Genomic DNA, 20,305 nt, shown 5'->3' on the forward strand with positions numbered 1-20,305 from the left:
CACGCTAGGTAGTGTGAAAGTACCCTTACAAAGTGCCACCTAAATCAAGGTGGAATCCCACCACTGCTACATCAGGAAATACCACGAGGGAGAAATTCCTGAGCAGGGAGCAGCAGGCACTTTATAGAAAAAAAACAGGCAAATCACATCCTACCCAACACTCACATAACGCCTGTCTGAAGAATCTTCTTCCATCCCAGATGGTCTCCATGCTAAGAGCCTGGAACAGTAAAAGGAAAGAAGTGTCAGATTTTACTTTTCACTAAACAAAAAAATAAAAAAATGCTGCGCAACACCTTTGTGTCTCAAAGGTTAATTACTGCTATTGTGAGTGCTCCAATAATAAATTAAATAATAAGTTAACACCACTATAAACAAAACATGCGCAAAACAACCAATCTCACTGTTGCATGAATAAAACAGGGTGCTAAAAAAAACCCCACACACGTACCGTATATACTCGAGTATAAGTCGACCTGAATATAAGCCGAGGCACCTAATTTTACCACAAAAAACTGGGAAAACCTATTGACTCGAGTATAAGCCTAGGGTGAGAAATATGCAGCTACTGTAAGTGACAAAAAGAGAGTCAACAATGCCCATTTGCAGCCGCACTGTGCCCATTTGCAGCCATAGGTCCCCCGAACTTCAAACTCAGTAGTTAAGGGTTCCTAGATGCCCCCTAGCTGCAGCCAAAATTTGGGGTCTCTGGACCCAAAGGGTCCCGAAATGACATTGCTGCAGATGGACACAGTTGACTGACTTTAGGGCCCCGTATCTCGGGGGCCACTTGGTGCTAGGAACCCCAAATTTGGTGTGCAAACCCAGTGGAACTAGCAGTACAACACATCCAAAGCTGGGGTTCCTAGCACCAAGTGGCCCCCAAAATACGGGGCCCCAAAGTTGGTTCGGAAAATGTCAAGCACTTTTCTGGTGCAAAGAATGACATTTTCCGAACCGACTTTGGGGCCCCGTATCTCGGGGCCACTTGGTGCTAGGAACCCCAGCTTAGGATATGTTGTAGTGCTAGTTCCACTGGGTTTGGGGTCCCTAGCACCAAGTGGTCCCGAGATACGGGGCCCCAAAGTCGGTTCGGAAAATGTCATTCTTTGCACCAGAAAAGCGCTTGACTCGAGTATAAGCCGAGGGGGGCACTTTCAGCACAAAAAATGTGCTGAAAAACTTGGCTTATATTCGAGTATATACGGTAATAAAATAATAATAATAATAATAATGTTGTCCTTTTACATAATGGTGCCGTTTCTTCAGCTCTGCTATGTAAAAAGACCAACTTATTTTATTTTTTTTTATTTGCTAGCCATCCTAGCAGATTCGCAAAAAAACAAAGGCATGCTGGTAGAGGGAGGGATTATATTGGGCCAACATACAGTATTTTTGTTTACCAGTGTGCAATCTTTCTATAGTCAGCAGTAAAACCCAAAGGTTAAAGGACTTCCTGTGTTTCTCAACAGGCCAGAAAAAAAACAAAAAACAAAAAAACAAAACAAAAAACAAAACACCACACATTTTCTTTAGCTCTTCCACCCGTCTGAAAGCCCCATCATAGGCAGACCGGATATAAAAAGAACCGCATAGCTGACACTTACACACTGGGGATGGTGGTCTTGAAGATGTCCAGCATACAGTTACATGTTTGGTCCCAAACCTCAGGACTGAACTTCTTTCCGTTCAGGATCACCAGATTTTCCAGACAGTTGGTGCCGGATCGAGCCAGCTGCTCATTGTCTGGAATGAGAGAACACAATTTGACGTCTTGGGCGGAATCCTGGTAAATTTTCACACTTATTGTTTATTAGGAGCAACGTTACAATTACTTATAGCTTTTAGTTCTATGAAAACTTTCAGAATCCCTCAACTTTTTTTTCCAAACATTTCAATTGCTTTCAGTATCCAGAATTAGGTCACCTGACAAGTGATACAGGTGCTGGATGGGTCACTGATCTACTCCGGGTGCAGTCGGGTGTCACTCAGCACTGATAAAGCAATGTAAGACAAGAGCTCCCCCCCTGCTTGTCCAGAGCCACCAACCACATGGGGCTGACAATCAGATGGAGGTCTCTTCTGATTGGCTATTCCAGGTATGGGCATGAAAAGAGTAAGCTGAGGGGAAAAATTCAACACAGTAACAGATTGCTGATATGAGAGCCAAAAAGGGATACGGGTGGACTGAACACCATTTGGACAGCATATTGGGTTGAGACTGTCAGTATAGGAGGCAGGTTGTGGGTACAGGTGGGCTGTTGGGTTTCAGAAACAACCACTTTTTAAAAAAAAATGTAATGGTTTTTAACAGAGAAGCCCCGATCCCCCCCCCCACCCCCCCCCCACCCCTCCAAGTGCCCCTAGAGCAAGCAGCACTGGTGTTTCCTTGCTCGCAAACAAGCTCTGTGTGTCCATAAGACGCAGAGCGCCTTTGGGCCCCGCCCCCTCTTCACTGGCTGTGACTGACAGCAGCAGGAGCCAATGGTAAACACTTAGCTGAGCCCCATCTCTGTCCAGGTAATGTCCACGTATCTCTCGGCCGTCTGGGACTCTCCCTCCTGATTGGCTGAGACACAGCAATTTCTATCCCCACACAACAGCCCTCCTCACACATCCAAGCAAACTTACCTTGCTTAACACACCAGTGTAACTGAGCAAAGATGTCAGAAAGGAGAATGCCATTGAGGTCTTCGTAGAACTGTGTGAAGACATCACAGATTGCGTAAAGGGCGTGGTTACAGGTTGTCATCATCCATTCGGACTTCTGCAAAAGAGAACCCAGAAAAAAAAAATAAAAAAAAAGGTTCACTCTAAGTATACAGGTGTACAGTATGTATGCAATAAATTAAGGGCAACTAATCCAAATTTACCAGTGTTTGACCAGCACTTCATGGACTTTGATGGGTTGCCATGGTTTACAGCACATAAACGGAGCCATTTATTAAATGAGGCAGATGGTGTGTGAGCAAAATTATTTGATTTCATTGGGGCTTTTAGTAGGAAAAGATTTCCCACCTGTTACAGATCACCATACTTTTTAGGGCAATTCTGTGACATGCCTATAAACAAGCCTAATGCTGGAAATGTATCCTATATGCTGATAATATGGTGCTCAAGGACAAAGCCAGAGAAATGCTAGTGAAACCCACCTGAGGCTGGGCAAAGCCAGGAGCTATGCCTAACAGGGTCGATTCGCTCAAAACAAGAGGAGCATTGTTTGAAATATGCGTGGAAGACTATTGCACAGAAGAGACCAGCGACGAAACGCATCGGGGTGTGACTACACGGCAACCAGAAGTGACGCATTGGCGCTGTTACGAGTGGAGTCTCTCTACAGAGGTTGGAGCCTGCATGGAGGTGGTGAGACAGTTGGGGGGGAACGCTATCGTTTTATGATTTGTATAATGCTTGTTGCAAGATTTTTAAAGGATATAGTGGTGACAATATTACACGAGTGGAGCCCTTCCTTTCTTTTCTACATACCTGGTGACAAGAGCATATGTCATAAGAAAGGCGGAAAAGCGAAATGGATTATTACGAAAGGAGTCATCATAGATCAATATGCGTGTTAACCCACTCGTGAGGATGGGGGGGGGGGGGGCATCAGGATCTGGCGAGTTACTTCCCCCTGGGAGAGGGCTAATTGTGACACAGCAATGGAGGAACTGGTGGCGTTTTCATCGACAGCTGGATATCACAGTGTCCTTATAAATGGATTTATATAGAGGACTTTATACTATCACGTTATAAAGCAATTTTTCTTTTTGATGTTGTTCACTATTGTTGGCTGCGCTACTGTGAAGGAACACTTAACTTAATATTACTTGGATTATTTCACCTGTTTTTCTGCAACATGATCTATAGGACACGAGGACTGATTGCTGAACAGCTCCAAAAGGAAAGAGATTATTTTGATACCCTTTAGGTTGGGTTCACACTGAACCACGGAGTGGCTCACAGCAGGGGTGCAGTGCATCCCTGTTCACCTTTTCAGGTCTGATTTTGGTCTAAATTTTTGACTGAATTCGGACCTGAAACGGACCAAAAGACGCACAGGAGTCTTGTGCAATTCGCACTAGAGATGTGTGAACTGGCTCCATAGAGAGCCAGTCACAAACTCCTAACATGAAAGTTGATTGCGGGGAAACCCGCATCCAATTCGCACTAGTGTGAACCTAGTCATACACACAGATGTATTTGTGTCTATATAGCTGTAACTTTGAATCATGGTACTGATAAAAAGTATAAAGAACACAGCTTGGACCCTTGTACCTACAGGTAAGCCTATAATATAGCTTGCCTGTAGTTACAAGGAATATCTCCTAAATGTGCACAGTTTAGAAGATATTCACGGTCTCAGCAGCCGATAATGTCACAAGCGCATGCGCTCTGATTGGCCAGCATACTCCATGCCGTCCTTTCAGAGCTCTGTGCCTCGCCCGTGACATCGCGGCTCAGCTGTACAAACAGAAAGTTTGAAAGTTTGCTACCGCTTTCTGAAAAAAAGAAAAAAAATACATCCAACAAGCTACATGGAGAAGGCAGGTGATGGAAGCTTTTTGGATAATGATACAAGACGTCATGTGAATGTAAAGAAGGAAATCACCCGCCCAGTCAGACCGGCATCGCTCACCTCCGTCTGCTGCTCTGGGAGCTTCATATTGTCAAATATTCGGAAGACGATTCGGAAGAGGTCATGCCACCAGTGATTCTCAAAGGTATGACCGTAACTCTTCATAATTTCAAACATCACTGTCAGGCCTCTGCAGGTAAAAAAAATGAAAGGAGAATCAGACCGACACCAAATCTTGTCTAGCCTCGAGAGTGGCACTGATGTGGAAAATTTGGGTCAATTTATAAAATCTAGAGGTCGACCGATATGGGTTTTTCTCTGGCCGATGCCAAAGCCGATATTTAGAAATCGCGGTGGCCGATGGCCGATATATGATGCCGATTTTTTTGGGCCGATATATTAGGCCGATTTTTTTTTTTTTTTTTTTCCCTTCATCTCATAAAATCTAACAGTTAGACCCCTTTCACACTGGGGCGCTTTTCAGGCGCTTTTGGGCTAAAAATAGCGCCTGTAAAACAGCTCCCCTGCAGTCTGTGTGAAAGCTCGAGTGCTTTCACACTGAGGCGATGCGCTGGCAGGATGTTAAAAAAAAAAGTCCTGCAAGCAGCATCTTTGGAGCGGTGTGTATACCGCTCCTCCACCACTCCTGCCCATTGAAATGAATGCGCACCGCTGCAGAAGTGCCTGCAAAGCGTTTCGGCAGCAGCGCTTCAGGGGCGCATTTAACCCCTTCTTCGGCCGCTAGCTGGGTTATAAGTGCCCCGCTAGCAGCCGAATAGCGCCGCTAAAATTATGGTAAAGCGCCGCTAAAATTAACAGCGTTTTACCGTCAACGCATGCCTGCTCCAGTGTGAAAGCAGCCTTAAGTAATAAGTGATACAGAAAATTTTTTATATTTAAACATAACAAACCTCCAATCAGTTCACTTGTATGTAGAATTTAGATTAAAAAAAAAAAAAAACTATATCTTAAATATTAAATACACAAAAACAGGTAATCAAAACTTTTGGATGAAAAAAAATGGGCTAACTTTACTGCTTTTTTTTTAAAATTTCATTAGTGTATTTTTTTTTTAAAAATTGCGTTTGAAAGACCGCTGCGCAAATACCGTGTGACATAAAATATTGCAACAACCGCTATTTTATTCCCTAGGGTCTCTGCTAAAAAAATATATATAATGTTTGGGGGTTCTAAGTGATTTTCTTGCAGAAAATACAGGATTTTTACTTGTAAGCAACAAGTGTCAGAAAAGATTTAGTCTTTAAATGGTTAAACTGAAAACTTCTCCACGGGAGTTGTCTATTGATAAAAGAACCTGAAGAGATACAATGTATCTTCTTATCAGACTTGGCAGGCTGCCCAGAGGAGGAGAGAAGAAAACTTCAGACAACTTGCAATTGACTTCAATTACAGAAGTCATTTGCAAGTCCCGCTGAATCGCACAATCGGCTGCCGATTAAGTAAAAAAAGCCAAATATCGGCCGATATATCGGTCGACCTCTAATAAAAACATTTTTGAATTAGGAGGTGAAATATGGCCGTAATGTTGAACGTGATATTTAAAGGCTAAGTTCACCTTTGGAACAAGCCGACGGCTTGTAGTGCTTATTGAACTGCGAGGGCGCTGGTGAGCACTCTTGTAGTCCATTGATTCTCCCTGCAATTCAGTAACTGCCTGAATATATCGGAGGTACGGGCAAACAGTGTACTGGGGGACTGCAGGCTCCTGGCATTGCACCTGCGGTCTTCTGATAACTGGTGCAATGCTTTACAGGGTCCAGTGTAAAAAAAAAAAAAAAAAAATTATATATAATTATATATATATATATATATATATATATATATATATATATATATATATATATATATATATATATATATATATAATCACTTTTTTTTTACCTGCAAAAAAGATTTTTTTATTGTTTTAATAAAAAGGTGAACTTATCCTTTAACTGAGTTTCAGAAACAGCTTCATATTGAACCAATGAAAAAAGGAAATCCCTCACAGCAGGTTCATATGGAAGCTCCCAGGAGGGACGCCTCCCCAGAAATCCAATCTTATATCTTGGAATTTTACCTGGTTCGAACATCAAGTTTACAGCGGTTGATGATGCAGGAAAGCTCAAACAAAATGGGAAACCAGCCACGGACCCAGACACGGTCCCCAGGGGCCACATTCATGTCATCGCTGGTGTACTCCCTCAGTGCCTGGAACAGACAAATGTGATGTGGTCAGTAATTAGGACAGTGACAGATGGCTATAGGAGCAGAAGATTTAGTGTAGGGTGAAGTGCAACCACCCTGACATAAAACGTTTGTGAACAAGTCCCCAGCACAGTCCCCTAAACAGGAACTTGCCAAACTCAACATAAAAAAGGTAAATTCAAGTCAGTTTTTTGTTGTTGTTGTCATAAATAGTGTCATGCAGTGCATGTAAATTGCGTGTTTTAGTTAATAGTTATCTTTATGCAAATTCTGTAATTACACAGATACAAGCCGGCAGCACATCCATTACTGTATCTGTGCAATACAGCGATTGGGCTTTACTCCTCCACTTGCAATATATCAGTTTAAGACACAAATCAGTAATGAGGCCATTATACACGGATCATAGGTCTCAACAAAGCAATAATGGACCACCTGAGGCAAGGAGTCTGGAGAAAGAGAAGTATTTATTACAGCCGTCAGGACCTAATGGCATCCCAGTCTTAGGCCGTAGGGTTAGGTATTGGGTTGGCCCACCCTTTGCAGCTATAACAGCTTCAACTCTTCTGGGAAGGCCGTCCACAAGGTTTAGGAGTGTGTCTATGGGAATGTTTGTCCATTCTTCCAGAAGCGCATTTGTGAGGTCAGGCACTGATGTTGGATAAGAAGGCCTGGCTCGCAGTCTCTGCTCTAATTCATCCAAAAAGGTGTTCTATCGGGTTGAGGTCAGGACTCTGTGCAGGCCAGTCAAGTTCCTCCACCCCAAACTCGTTCATCCATATATTTGTGGACCTTGCTTTGTGCACTGGTGCGTAGTCATGTTGGAACAGGAAGGGGCCATCCCCAAACTGTTCCCACAAAGTTAGGAGCATGAAATTGTCCAAAATGTCTTGGTATGCTGATGAATTAAGAGTTCCCTTCACTAGAACTAAGGGGCCAAGCCCAGCCCCTGAAAAACAACCCAACACCATAATCCCCCCTCCACTAAATGATTTGGACCAGTGCACAAAGCAAGGTCCATAAAGACATGGATGAGCGAGTTTGGGGTGGGGCAACTTGACTGGCTGCACAGAGTACTGACCTCAAATTGATAAAAACACCTTTGGGATGAATTAGAGGAGATTGCGAGCCATCCACATCAGTGCCTGACCTCACAATTGCACTTCTGGAAGAATGGTCAAATATTCCCATAGACACCCTCCTAAACCTTGTGGACGGCCTTCCCAGAAGAGTTGAAGCTGTTATAGCTGCAAAGGGAGGGTCAACTCAATATTGAACCCTACGGCCTAAGACTGGGATGTCATTAAAGTTCGTGTGTAAAGGCAGGTGTCCCAATACCTTTGGTAATATAGTGTACTAGTAGGCAGCAGCATAAGCCAAAGGTTTACGACTTCTGTGTCGCTCAATGAACTATAAAGAAATTGCCTTTAGATACAGTACTGAGAGTTTACACATTTCTTGCCTTTATTTCTAATCATGACCCTCTTTTTGGGGACACAGAACACAGACGTTTTTCACTTACCTGAGGCTTTTCAGAGACATACTTTGCACAGTGTCGGATGAGGCGGATGGCCTCCATGCTGGTGTCAGGAAAGGCAGCATTACATGCAAACTCTGAGAGACATTTTATGGCGTCTTGGAAAGAATCGATGGCAGCTGCGAAGTGATGCTGGAACACATTGGCTACAAGGGAAAGAAAGGGACTAAATCACAAAACTCAAGAAAATCCAATTTACAGTATCTCACAAAAGTGAGTACACCCCTCACATTTTTTGTAAATATTTTCTTCTATCTTTTCATGTGACAACACTGAAGAAATGACACTTTGCTACAATGTAAAGTAGTGAGTGTACAGCTTGTATAACAGTGTAAATTTGCTGTCCCCTCAAAATAACTCAACACACAGCCATTAATGTCTAAAGTGAAAATGTCCAAATTGGGCCCAATTAGCCATTCTCCTTCCCCGGTGTCATGTGACTCGTTAGTGTTACAAGGTCTCAGGTGTGAATGGGGAGCAGGTGTGTTAAATTTGGTGTCATGGCACCTCATGGCAAAGAACTCTGAGGATCTGAAAAAAAATAGGATTTTCTCGTCATACGTACCTGTAAAATCCTTTTCTTTGAGTACATCATGGGACACAGAGTTAGGCGAATATTCATTACCTGCTGGGTTATACTCCATCTCCAGGTGAATGGACACTGGTAGACCAAAAGGTCTTTAGACAGGAAGTGATCCCCTATATAACCCCTCCCACACAGGAAGTGCTTCAGTTTTGTAGCAAGCACTAAATCCTCAAAAAAAAGAGGGAAGGGATCTCTGTGTCCCATGATGTACTCAAAGAAAAGGATTTTACAGGTAAGTATGATGAAAAAAAAATCCTATTTTCTTTTTCATACATCATGGGATACAGAGTCAGGCTAATAGTCATTACCTGCTGGGACATCCTAGAGCAGTGGTTCCCAACCTGGGGGTCGAATGACAATTTGCCAGGGGTCACCAGGTCTGTTCCTGAAGCCCGCACCGCTCTCCCAGCCTTTTCATGGCCGCCCAGCTGGGCTGTTCTTGGAGCCCGTGGCCGCCCACTCAGCTTTTTCGCAGCCACCCATTCAGTTCACAGCATGGCTGGGGGCAGAGACTAGAGGTCAGCTGACTAGTGAGGAATGTGAAGTGGGAGGGGCTGGAGGAAACCCTATCTCCTGATTTCGGCATAGATGTCACTGCTACGAGACACCACAAAGTTGGAGACACAGTGAGTAACACTACCTGTGATTATAGTGGCCATTAAAAGTCCCCACTACAGTTCTCAGATCAGCAGATGACCCTGATCAAGAGCATATAAGTTGGCAGATCAGTACTCCCCCCAGCACTGCCACTCATCCCATTCCCCCACCCACCAAGGAGTAAGAGAAGGACTAAAGATAGAGAATACATGGAAGAGAGAGCAAAATTGGGGGAGGAACAAAGAAAAAGGGAGAGGAAAGAATAAGAGAAAGAACAAGAAAGTCGGCTAGAGAGAGGAATGGGGAAAAAAACAAGAAATTAGGATAGAGAGAGATAAAAGGGAAAGAAGAATAAAGAGTGCTACATCCTAAAATGTACCATAAGGGCTTTTAATACTGTACGAGTGGAAGGGACTCAGGGAGCGCTAAATGTCTGGGTTAGGGGCGCAAATTACTTGTCTTGTCTTGGGTGCTGACAACCCACACTACGAAAATAATTTTACTGTTCGGGGTCCCCACAACTTATTAAGGGGTCACGGCACCAGAAAGGTTGAGAGCCACTGTCCTAGAGCAATTGATAGGAGGGAGACACCCTGCCAAACAATAGCCATCAGAACTTATACGGCAGCCCTCAGCTGCTCGAACATACACTTGATAAACTTTTGTGAACGTATCCACTGAAAGACCAGGTAGCAGCTTACAAAATCTGAGCCACAGATACCTGATGGCGAAAAGCCCAGGAGGTTCCTACACCCCTGGTAGAATGAGCTCTCACTCTAAAGGGAAGAGCTTTACGTTTCAGACCGTAGGCCTAAATGATCAATTGACGGACCCAATTGGCAATGGAAGCTGCCTGCCCCTTCAGCAAGGCTGAGAGAAAAAAAAAAAGGCAAAATAATGTCCTGATTTAAATGAAAGGCTGACACCACCTTTGGCAAAAAGGATGGAACAGGTCGTAACACAACCCTGTCGTGGTCAAGTATGGTTCCCTGCACGAAAGGGCTGCCAACTCTGACACCCTTCTAGCCGAGGTAATGGCCATCAGGAAGGCTAGCTTGCGTGACAGCAAGTCTAATGGAATTTCCTTGATAGGTTCAAATGGTTGTTTCTGTAACAGACAGCACCAAGTTCAAGTCCCAAGGACACATAGGTGACCTAATGGGGGGAAGCAAGCGATTTGCCCTCTGCATAAAGGTTCGGATCTGTGAATGGGAGGCTAAAGGCCTTTAAAAGAATACTGATAGGGCCAAAACTTGATCTCTGATTGTACTCAAAGCCAAAATTTGATTTCCACAGCTGACTGTAGAAAAGAGAGAATTCTCCCAATCACGTATTTCCAAGGACGCCATTTTCTGGCTTCACACAAAGCAATAGAAGTCTTCCAGACCTTATGATAAATTTTCCTAGTGACAGGTTTTCCAGCATTCACTAGGGTAGACACTACTGATCCTGAGATGCCATGGTCCTTTAACACCCTGGCTTCAATAGCCATGCCATCAAATTTAGACTGTAAATTGGGGTGGAATAACGGACCTTGAGACAGTAGATCAGGGCATTGTCAGACTGAACCCTGATAGGGCTATAGATTAAATAAAGCTGGGTGTGCGTCGGAACGTTCCGTGTGTGCGCACGTGGTCCCGGCGAACGGGTGTGGCTGTATTTGCGTATGACGAGAATCCTAATGCACTCAGATAAAAGGCTACTGCGTATGTGCGCCGAAGCCACGTGCGTCATGGCTGCCAAATAAGCTGTTAAATCCTACGGCGCTTTTGCGAATGCACGTGAGCACTGATGAACCAAGGCGAAATGGCGCACCGTCATGCGCCATCATACAGGTAAAAACCAGCCAGACACAAGCAAAAAAGGTACACTCTGCAAACACTCACAGCTAGCCCAAAACTCCCCTGTCTGGTCACCGCACACAGGTGTCCAGCCTCTAGCTAGCTTGACCGATTGTTACAATCACTGGGACACCCCACAATAATAAGTAAAGGGGTTTCACTTACCCATCCAGGCGCAGGGCAGCTTAGAGACTAAGAGCCCAATCTTCATCCTTCACAGCGGGTTCCTGTCACTTGAGAACCTTCAAGGACTGGGTACCCTTTTCATGTTTAGGGGCCACTCCCTTGGACCTGTACAGCACCCTGCAGGAATGCCTTAGCGCTGTGGTGTCCAGGATTCCACTTCGCAGGGTCTAGCGCCCGGAGGCCGCATTACAGGCAAAGCCTCGCAGGCTCTTCAGTCTTCTTTGCGAGGCTCGAGTACCATTTATCTAAGCATATAAAGCCTGTGTCAAATGGATCCGATTGGTCAATCCCTTGATTCATTTAAGAACCATTTATGGGACTAGAGACCTGGAGCTCAGAAAGCTCAAACAAACCGTGCCATCCACCTTGCAGACACTGGTAAAAAACTGAAGTGCTTCCTATGTGGGAGGGGTTTTATAGGGCATCACTCTGTCTAAAGACCTTTGGTCTACCATTGTCCATTCACCTAATGATGAAGTATAACCCAGCAGGTAATGAATATTAGCCTGACTATATCCCATGATGTATGAAAAAGAATTGTCGCACTACATAAAGATGGTCTAGGCTATAAGAAGATTGCCAAGACCCTGAAACTGAGCTGCAGCACGGTGGCCAAGACCATACAGCGGTTTACCAGAACAGGTTCCTCTCAGAACAGGCCTCGCCATGGTAGTTTGCTGAAGACAAGCAGACTAAGGACATGGATTACTGGAACCAGAGGGTGTCAAGCGTGTGTGGTGGCAACCAGGTGAGGAGTACAAAGACAAGTGTGTCTTGCCTACAGTCAGGCATGTTGGTGGGAGTGTCATGGTCTGGGGCTGTATGAGTGCTGCAGGCACTGGGGAGCTACAGTTCATTGAGGGAACCATGAATGCCAACATGTACTGTGACATACTGAAGCAGACCATGATCCCTTCCCTTCGGAGACTGGGTTGCAGGGCAGTATTCCAACATAACGACCCCAAACACACCTCCAAGATGACCACTGCCTTGCTAAAGAAGCTAAGGGTAAAGGTGGTGGACTGGCCAAGCATGTCTCCAGACCTAAACCATATTGAGCATCTGTGGGGCATCCTCAAACGGAAGAAGGTGGAGAAGTGCAAGGTCTCTAACATCCACCAGCTCCGTGATGTATTCATAGAGGAGTGGAAGAGGACTCCAGTGGCAACCTGTGAAGCTCTGGTGAACTCCATGCCCAAGAGGGTTAAGGCAGTGCTGGAAAATAATGGTGGCCACACAAAATATTGACACTTTGGGCCCAATTTGGTCATTTTCACTTAGGGGTGTACTCACTTTTTTTGCCAGCAGTTTAGACATTAATGGCTGTGTGTTGAGTTATTTTGAGGGGACAGCAAATTTACACTGTTATACAAGCTGTACACTCACTACTTTACCATGTAACAAAGTGTCATTGCTTCAGTGTTGTCACATGAAAAGATATAATACAAAAAAAGTGAGGGGTGTACTAACTTTTGTGACATACTGTACACGTATAACGTATAATATATAAAAGATGGTAAAATATAAAAGATGAAGTTACGCCGAGTAACTAGATACCAAAAATGCCACGCTTTAAAATTGCACACGCCCTTGGAACAGTGACAAACTACGATACATTAAATTATCTATAGGCAACGTTTAATAGTCTTTGCAGGTTACCACTTTAGATTTACACAGGCGGTCTGGTGCTAAAACTATTGCTCTGACGTTCACGGTGATACTTCACGTGTGGTGCGAGTGCTGTTTTCATATGCACGCGGGACCAACATGTGCATTCACCTTTGTGAACCAGCATGGGGTGGATGAGGGCCCTTTAACAAATTTTTATTTATTTAAATACACAGCTTCTTCAAAAATATTTTTTGATCAACTTTATTGCCATCACAAGGGATTAACATCATCCCGCGCTAGCATGGGCAGTGACAGGAACTGTTTACTGAGAGATCTGGGGGTCTATTAGACCCCAGATCTGTCCTCTGCCCTAAAAAGCATCAGATCAAACCAAGAGTGGTTTGATCTGATGCTCTCACAGGCCTGTTTACATTATACCAAAACCGGAAGTGACAAAATACTCATCGCTTCCAGTTTTAGACCAGTGGTTCTTAATCTCAGCCCTCAAGTGCCTCCAACGGTCCATGTTTTCAGGTTTTCCTTTACTTTAAATCAATATCATCAATGACATGGTATTGATAAGAGCGATTTTATCTAAGGGAAGTTCCCAAAACATGGCCCGTTGGGGGTACTTGAGGACTGGGGTTGAGAACCACTGTCTTAGAACATAGAGATGATCAGGGATGTTCCGGTTCTCAGTCATCTCTATTGGTCAGGCAGCTTCAGTCCCGGGCTCCCGAGTGGGACGTGAGAGTCCAGGAAAGCAATGGAAGGTGGCGCCTGTAAAAGCGATCCAGCGGCTAATTAGTACGGGTACATTGCTGAAGCTGTTAAATCCTCTTATCCAAACTAAACAAGCTCAATCTTCACTATGAATCAATGGCCACAGCAAACCCGGGGGGGGGGGGCCTTACGTTTTCCAAGGGGATGGCCCACTCCCTCTTCAGCACACAGCAGCTGACTGACAGACTCAGCAGTTCATTTTTTCCTACGAGACTGTATAGAGGGGGGTGGGTCTCCGTTCCCTCCACTCAAGTCTCAGATTACACTTGCTCCCTAAACTATGCTGTGCAGTTTGTGACATCAGATCCCCACTCACTGCCTTCTGGTGCTCAGAAATGCTGTGTAAATTCTGGATTATGAACTGCTGTAAAGGAAAGAGAGGGCTAAACAAACTGGTACAACTTATGTAGGAAGATTTGTTTCTTCCCTGTGTATATTTTGAGTCTAGTTACCTCAGTGGGTACATGCAATAGCACCTTTAAGTCTCCTTCACCACTGCTACATACAGGAGAGCTGCTACTTACTAACGATATGGCCCACAGACTGGAAAGTCAGCTCCACAATGTTTCCGTTTGTGTCAGAGGCGGCCTGATAGAATAAAGCAAAGATGTTCTTCCACCCGGAACGGATATTTGCAGCCTGCATGTTGACAATCTGGGCGATGCAGCGGATGACCATGTCCCGGATGGTTGGAGACCTGGAAGCCAGACAGACAGATGGACACAGCATTTAAAAAAAAAAACATCTCCCAATCCCCTCCTGACTGCACCAACCTGTTCTTCTTCATAATGTGCTCAAACGGTCTCAAGAAATCCTTCTGGAAGCGAAAATTGGCCAGTTCATCTTTTTCCAGAAACTTCATAGAGAGCTGACGTAGGGAGTCAATAGCAAAGATGGCCACGTCTTCATTCGGATTACAACCGACCTATACAGAGTGAAAGGTCATTCTCACACAGACGGGACCACAAGCTCAGTATAAGGCTCTCCCCACCAGGACACATTACATGCTGCAGGAAGCATTTCTTGGATGTCAGCTACACGCACACACACACCAGCAACAGCCAGCAACCTATAGTATGCTAATGTGGAAAAATTTATCAAGTTTGGAGTATATCTGGGCAAGATAAAAAATATTCAGTACATTTTTGCAGCAAAAGCACATTTTCTCGTGTTTTGTCTTTAAAAATGCTGCAAGCACAGAAAAATACCTGCTGATCTGCCAGAAATCCAGTGAACGCCTAATTTCCTGTTTGCGCTGACAACACAGTACCTGTACTACAATGACACCCAAAGCACTCAGCTCTGCCAGAGTTCTCTCCCCCTGGACAACAGAATACACCCCGACACACACACACACACACACACACACACACACACACACACACAACCCCACTCATCAGAGAGGAATTAGTGGATGTACCTGAAAACCATCTTTATTCTACTCATTACTGCAATGGCTTCACTGAGGTGGCTTTACCTCTCAGAAGGGTGAGAACATTTCACAGAGGAAATTACATTCAATGAACCTGGAAACCAATGGATTACCTTATTGAAGTGGTCACCAATCACTTGCCAAATCCTGGACCACTGAAGCCGGATTCGGTCCATGTTGTAGTAGGAGATCTCCACAATCTTCTGCAGGCTGAACATGCGAGGATGATGGATGGAGGCGAGCTCATCCATGGAGACCACACACAGCCAGCGCACAAAGTCAACTGGATAAAAAGAACATACACGTCACTGCTGTAAATGGGCATTCGCTTCATACAGACTCTATAGGGGTGACTATACCATCGCTGTACAATACTGGGAGATCACCAACTGCAGACTCTATAGGGGTGACTATACCATCGCTGTACAATACTGGGAGATCACCAAGTGCAGATTCTATAGGGGTGACTATACCATTGGTGTAAAATACTGGGAGATCACCGAGTGCAGATTCTATAGGGGGGACTATACCATGACTGTACAATACTGGGAGATCACCAAGTGCAGATTCTATAGGGGGGACTATACCATGACTGTACAATACTGGGAGATCACCAAGTGCAGATTCTTTAGGGGTGACTAGACCATTCCTGTATAATACTGGGAGGTCGCTCTGTGCAGACGCCAGGAAGTAAAAGAGCACACAGGAGGGCACATGCGCCTAGTGCATTACCGAAGGTTTATTGTATAAAACAAAACATACAGCCAAAGGGATTCTTACAAAAATAAATGTATATAGGCAGTGTATGACACTAAATCTCAATTCAGTGTGGGAATAGCGTGCCCAAACATATTGCAGTGCTGCACTGGCAAGCCGACGCATTTTGGAGGACGCACCCCCTTCTTCGGAGCTCTGAAGGGAGTGCGTTCCCTGAAATGCTTCAGCTTGTCAGCACAGTGTTACAATGTGTTTGGTCACGCTATTCCTGCACTGTATTGAGATGTAGTGTGATACAATACCTATATACATTTTATTTTTTTGAGTATCCGTTTGGCTGTATGTTTTGTTTTATACAATAAACCTTCGGTAATGCACTAGGCGCATGTGCCCTCCTGTGTGCCCTTTTATAGTTGTCTACTAGATTCCCTGATCCGAGAAGGGCTGCATTGACAAAGCATACCTGAAGGATGTTATTCCATTGCTTTTGATGATCCACTGCACAAGTAGACTCTGAGGCAGAACTCTATGTGAGAGAAGTGTTTATGTGTTTTGTGCAGACTTCAGGAAGTAACCAGATCACCATTGTATATAACTAGACCCTACAACTGAGATTACCCAACATGGGAGTGTGTACACTATAACATTTCCTTTAATTCTACTTTTATTACATGCAGTTATTATAAGCCGTATTATGTGATCAATGCTGAGGGGTGATCCCCCATAATATTCTGCAGGATGACAACACAGGTCACATGACCAGAGTGGGTGTAAGCAACATATGCCAGTCTCAGAAGGATCCCATACAATCAAGGATGTGCAGGCCGTGCTTTCCCTCATATACCCAGAAGCTAAAAAAACAGCACAGGGCATCCACCAAGCACATATATATAGTACATATTCTACCTATGGCCTTTCCATCCAATCGCGTCGATCCAGTAAATATCCTGGAAAAGAAAAACAAACAAAAAAAAAAAAAGGTATAAATAACTAAGCCTCTCCGCAATATTTTATTTCATCATATAACTATAGGGAAAACTTGGAAAATAAAAATACTAAACACTGCACACTTAAAAGTAGTCCTCCCACTGACTGAAATGTTAGCTGTACAAGTCTGGACCATCATCTTCCATAGTTGGGCTGTGCCGTTTACGGACCATCTATGTATTGAGTCATGGACAATCACCATATATTGTTCACCGTTTGTTTTAATAGATGTTAAAGTGACAGTAAAGGTACATTTAAAAAAAAAAATAAAATAAATGATTATAATATAGTGTGGCCCCGAACCTCGTCTTCTGGAGTCCCACGGCGGCTCTCTTGGCTCCTCCTCGCATCAGATAACACCCTGGGAGAAGCGCTCTCCGGGGGGGTTACCTTGCGGGTGCGCTCCCAAGTCCAGCATTCGGCCCCACCCGCCCAGCGGCCACGCCATTGGATTTGATTGACAGCAGCGGGAGCCAATGGCTGCGCTACTATCAATCTATCCAATCAACAGCCAAGAATCCCGGGCAGAGAGGCAGCGCGTCACCGTGTGACAAGTTCGAAGGGTCAGGTAAGTAAAACGAGGGGGCTAGGGGGCCGGTGACTGCCAGGTGTTTTTTTCACCTTAATGCATAGGATGCATTAAGGTGAAAAAACACAAACCTTTACAACCCCTTTTAAGCTTATTACCAGTTTTTCATGTAGGATAGATTTTCAAGCTCCTGAAGAAGCGCTGACGCGCGAAACATGTAGAGAAAACCTTCTATACGCCTCAACAATAAACTGCATCTAAGTATCTGGAACATTATTTGTCTATCCTAGGACATTGCACTTCTGTATATGGCACTATTGATACAATTAGTGGTGTGAGTGCTATGTAGTCAATTTGTCATAATGCGTTTTTTCAATTGATTATATATGTATACATAATGTTTAAATATCGTTAAACAAACTACACTCTATTTTAAGAAATTTGATGTGTATGGGTGTGCCTATAAAGTCCAATATACCCTCCCTTCTAGATTGTAAGCTCTAACGAGCAGGGCCCTCTGATCCCTCCTGTATTGATTTGTATTGTAAGTGTACTGTCTGCCCTCATGTTGTAAAGCGCTGCACAAACTGTTGGAGCTATATATATCCTTAATAATAAAAATAATATATATATATATATATATATCTATATATATATATATATATATATATATATATATATATATATCTATATCTATCTATATATCTATCTCACACACAATTTCCCATCACCCCCAATACCCCTAAAAGATGTCAACAGGCCCTGGGGCTGTCATCCTTTCCTCACTTACTACTGAGTCACTGACTCAGAATAAGCACAAGTTGGTGCAGTCAGGGTAAAAGGTGACACACCTAGGGGCTTATTTACTAAAGCTAGAGAGTGCAAAATCAGTCACATTTCTGCATAGAAACCAATCAGCTTCTAACCACAGCTTGTTCAATTAAGCTTTGGCAATAAAAGCTGGAAGCTGATTGGTTACTATGCAGAATTGTGACTAATTTTGCACTCTCTAGCTTTAGTAAATAAACCCCCTAGAGCAGTGATGACGAATCTTGGCACACCAGATGTTTTGGAACTACATTTCCCATGCTGCTCCAGTACACTGCAGAGTGCATGAACATCATGGGAAATGTAGTTCCAAAACATCTGGGGTGCCAAGAGTCTTCACCTCTGAAAACAGTTTAGCAATATCAGCTGCCTTCTGAACATACTGAATCCCCGAGTGTCCTGCCAATCATATGCCCCGTGATGTCGCTGACTGCAAGCTTGTTCCAGGGCAGCGTCTCAAAGTATGAAGCTGGACACAGCCAGGCATCTTGCATTTTTAGAAGGTCAGCAATGGCCATCTTTGCATTCCTCTCAGTACAGGCTTCTCTTACCTGTCCACGGCCACTACCACACTCTGCGAGCTGGTCTCTCCGACAGACTCCTGAAAACTGGCGATCTGCTTCCTGTCCGCCCCGCTGCCAACTAAAGTGCCTGGAAGACATCACCAGTGAGTCACAGACCCTCTCAGCTTCGCCTCATCCTTATCACCAATCAGAATATCATACTCACCAATTCCGATGCCCATAAACTCCTCGCCTCCGGAAGTGAAGCTCTTGATTCCCTCACGATCTCTCCCAGTTCCGGAGATGTAGCGCGTCTTAACCCCCGTCCCAATGAGCTGGGCGAGCTCCAACTGGCTGATACACTTCAGAATCTGCAACATACATACCATATTACTATATACTTCTATATCTTATCCACCTTCCTATGACATCTCTCTATATACACACTCACACTTCTAGATCATAGTCACCTTCCCATGACATGCCTCTATAAACACTTATTATATTCTACGATATCCCTCTAAATGAAAGCGTTTGTTAACCCATAAAAAATAAAAAACATTTTTTTCAAAATTGATCATGATCCTTTAAAATATTTTATATAGCACAATGCTTGTGCTGTGTAATTTGGCCCCCCGTAACACCTAAAAAACCTGGCTGATCCTGCCAGTTTCTCCCCTCCCCTATGTAAACTGACCACGATAATCATGGCTGCTGAGCCCTGACACCATGGTCAGTTTACTTGCCTCCGTCATCTGCAACCTGCTCTCCTGTGTGGTAGCTTTATGGTCATTGGGTGCGTTCCATTATAGAGTGCTACTGTATGCTGCCCAAACTGAGGCCCGGATTTAGTTCTTCACCACCCTGTCAGCTCTGTATATGCTCAGCCTCTCCTATAGAAAGACACTTCCGGTCTAAATCTGTCTCCACATACTCGTCCAGCCAGGAGTGCGCTATGAGCTGCTCTATGCACACAGACCTTGGCTGGATGGACAACACTGATAGAAGAGACGTGTAGAACAGACACAAATCCCTGATAAACTCTACACACCTCATGCCAGGAATTGCCCAAGTAATTGCCATCGGTGTGAGCTACAGTGATCAGCGTCTTGATGGTATCGATATTCTTCTGCTTCATCTCGGTGATGCTTGAGCTGGCGGTCAGCAGGGAGAAGCGAGCCAGAGCCTGGACATACGCATCTCGTTCCAGCTGCAGAAGGAGAAAACACGAATAAACATTTGGTGCGCAAAAGAGGAGATCCTAAAAGTCAAAAGAACGTGAAGGAGTCCATAAAAGTATTTAAGATGACTGATCTGACAGTGTAAGAGTTACTGGGTCTTTACGCTTGAAAGCAGCCGGTGTTCTGTCGAGAAGTGCCTGGGA

At 44.3% G+C, this 20,305-nt stretch overlaps 1 protein-coding gene across 2 annotated transcripts in view; it reads right to left on the minus strand.

Moving 5' to 3' along the window:
* ARFGEF2 (ARF guanine nucleotide exchange factor 2) overlaps nucleotides 1-20,305 on the minus strand; it is an 86,074-nt gene that overhangs the window by 16,182 nt on the left and 49,587 nt on the right. For both annotated transcript variants that reach the window (XM_073606776.1, XM_073606777.1), the window contains exons 21-33: nucleotides 19,973-20,131; nucleotides 19,148-19,292; nucleotides 18,970-19,069; nucleotides 16,981-17,021; nucleotides 15,471-15,640; nucleotides 14,699-14,850; nucleotides 14,450-14,622; nucleotides 8,307-8,467; nucleotides 6,657-6,787; nucleotides 4,637-4,766; nucleotides 2,632-2,767; nucleotides 1,608-1,746; nucleotides 166-220 (exon numbers count right to left, since the gene is read on the minus strand). In XM_073606776.1, coding sequence (XP_073462877.1) covers nucleotides 166-220; nucleotides 1,608-1,746; nucleotides 2,632-2,767; nucleotides 4,637-4,766; nucleotides 6,657-6,787; nucleotides 8,307-8,467; nucleotides 14,450-14,622; nucleotides 14,699-14,850; nucleotides 15,471-15,640; nucleotides 16,981-17,021; nucleotides 18,970-19,069; nucleotides 19,148-19,292; nucleotides 19,973-20,131 — 1,692 coding nt within the window. The remainder of the gene's footprint in view (nucleotides 1-165; nucleotides 221-1,607; nucleotides 1,747-2,631; nucleotides 2,768-4,636; nucleotides 4,767-6,656; nucleotides 6,788-8,306; nucleotides 8,468-14,449; nucleotides 14,623-14,698; nucleotides 14,851-15,470; nucleotides 15,641-16,980; nucleotides 17,022-18,969; nucleotides 19,070-19,147; nucleotides 19,293-19,972; nucleotides 20,132-20,305) is intronic.

The sequence above is a fragment of the Aquarana catesbeiana genome, linkage group LG12 (assembly GCF_042186555.1).
Source record: "Aquarana catesbeiana isolate 2022-GZ linkage group LG12, ASM4218655v1, whole genome shotgun sequence".
Lineage (NCBI taxonomy): Eukaryota > Metazoa > Chordata > Amphibia > Anura > Ranidae > Aquarana > Aquarana catesbeiana.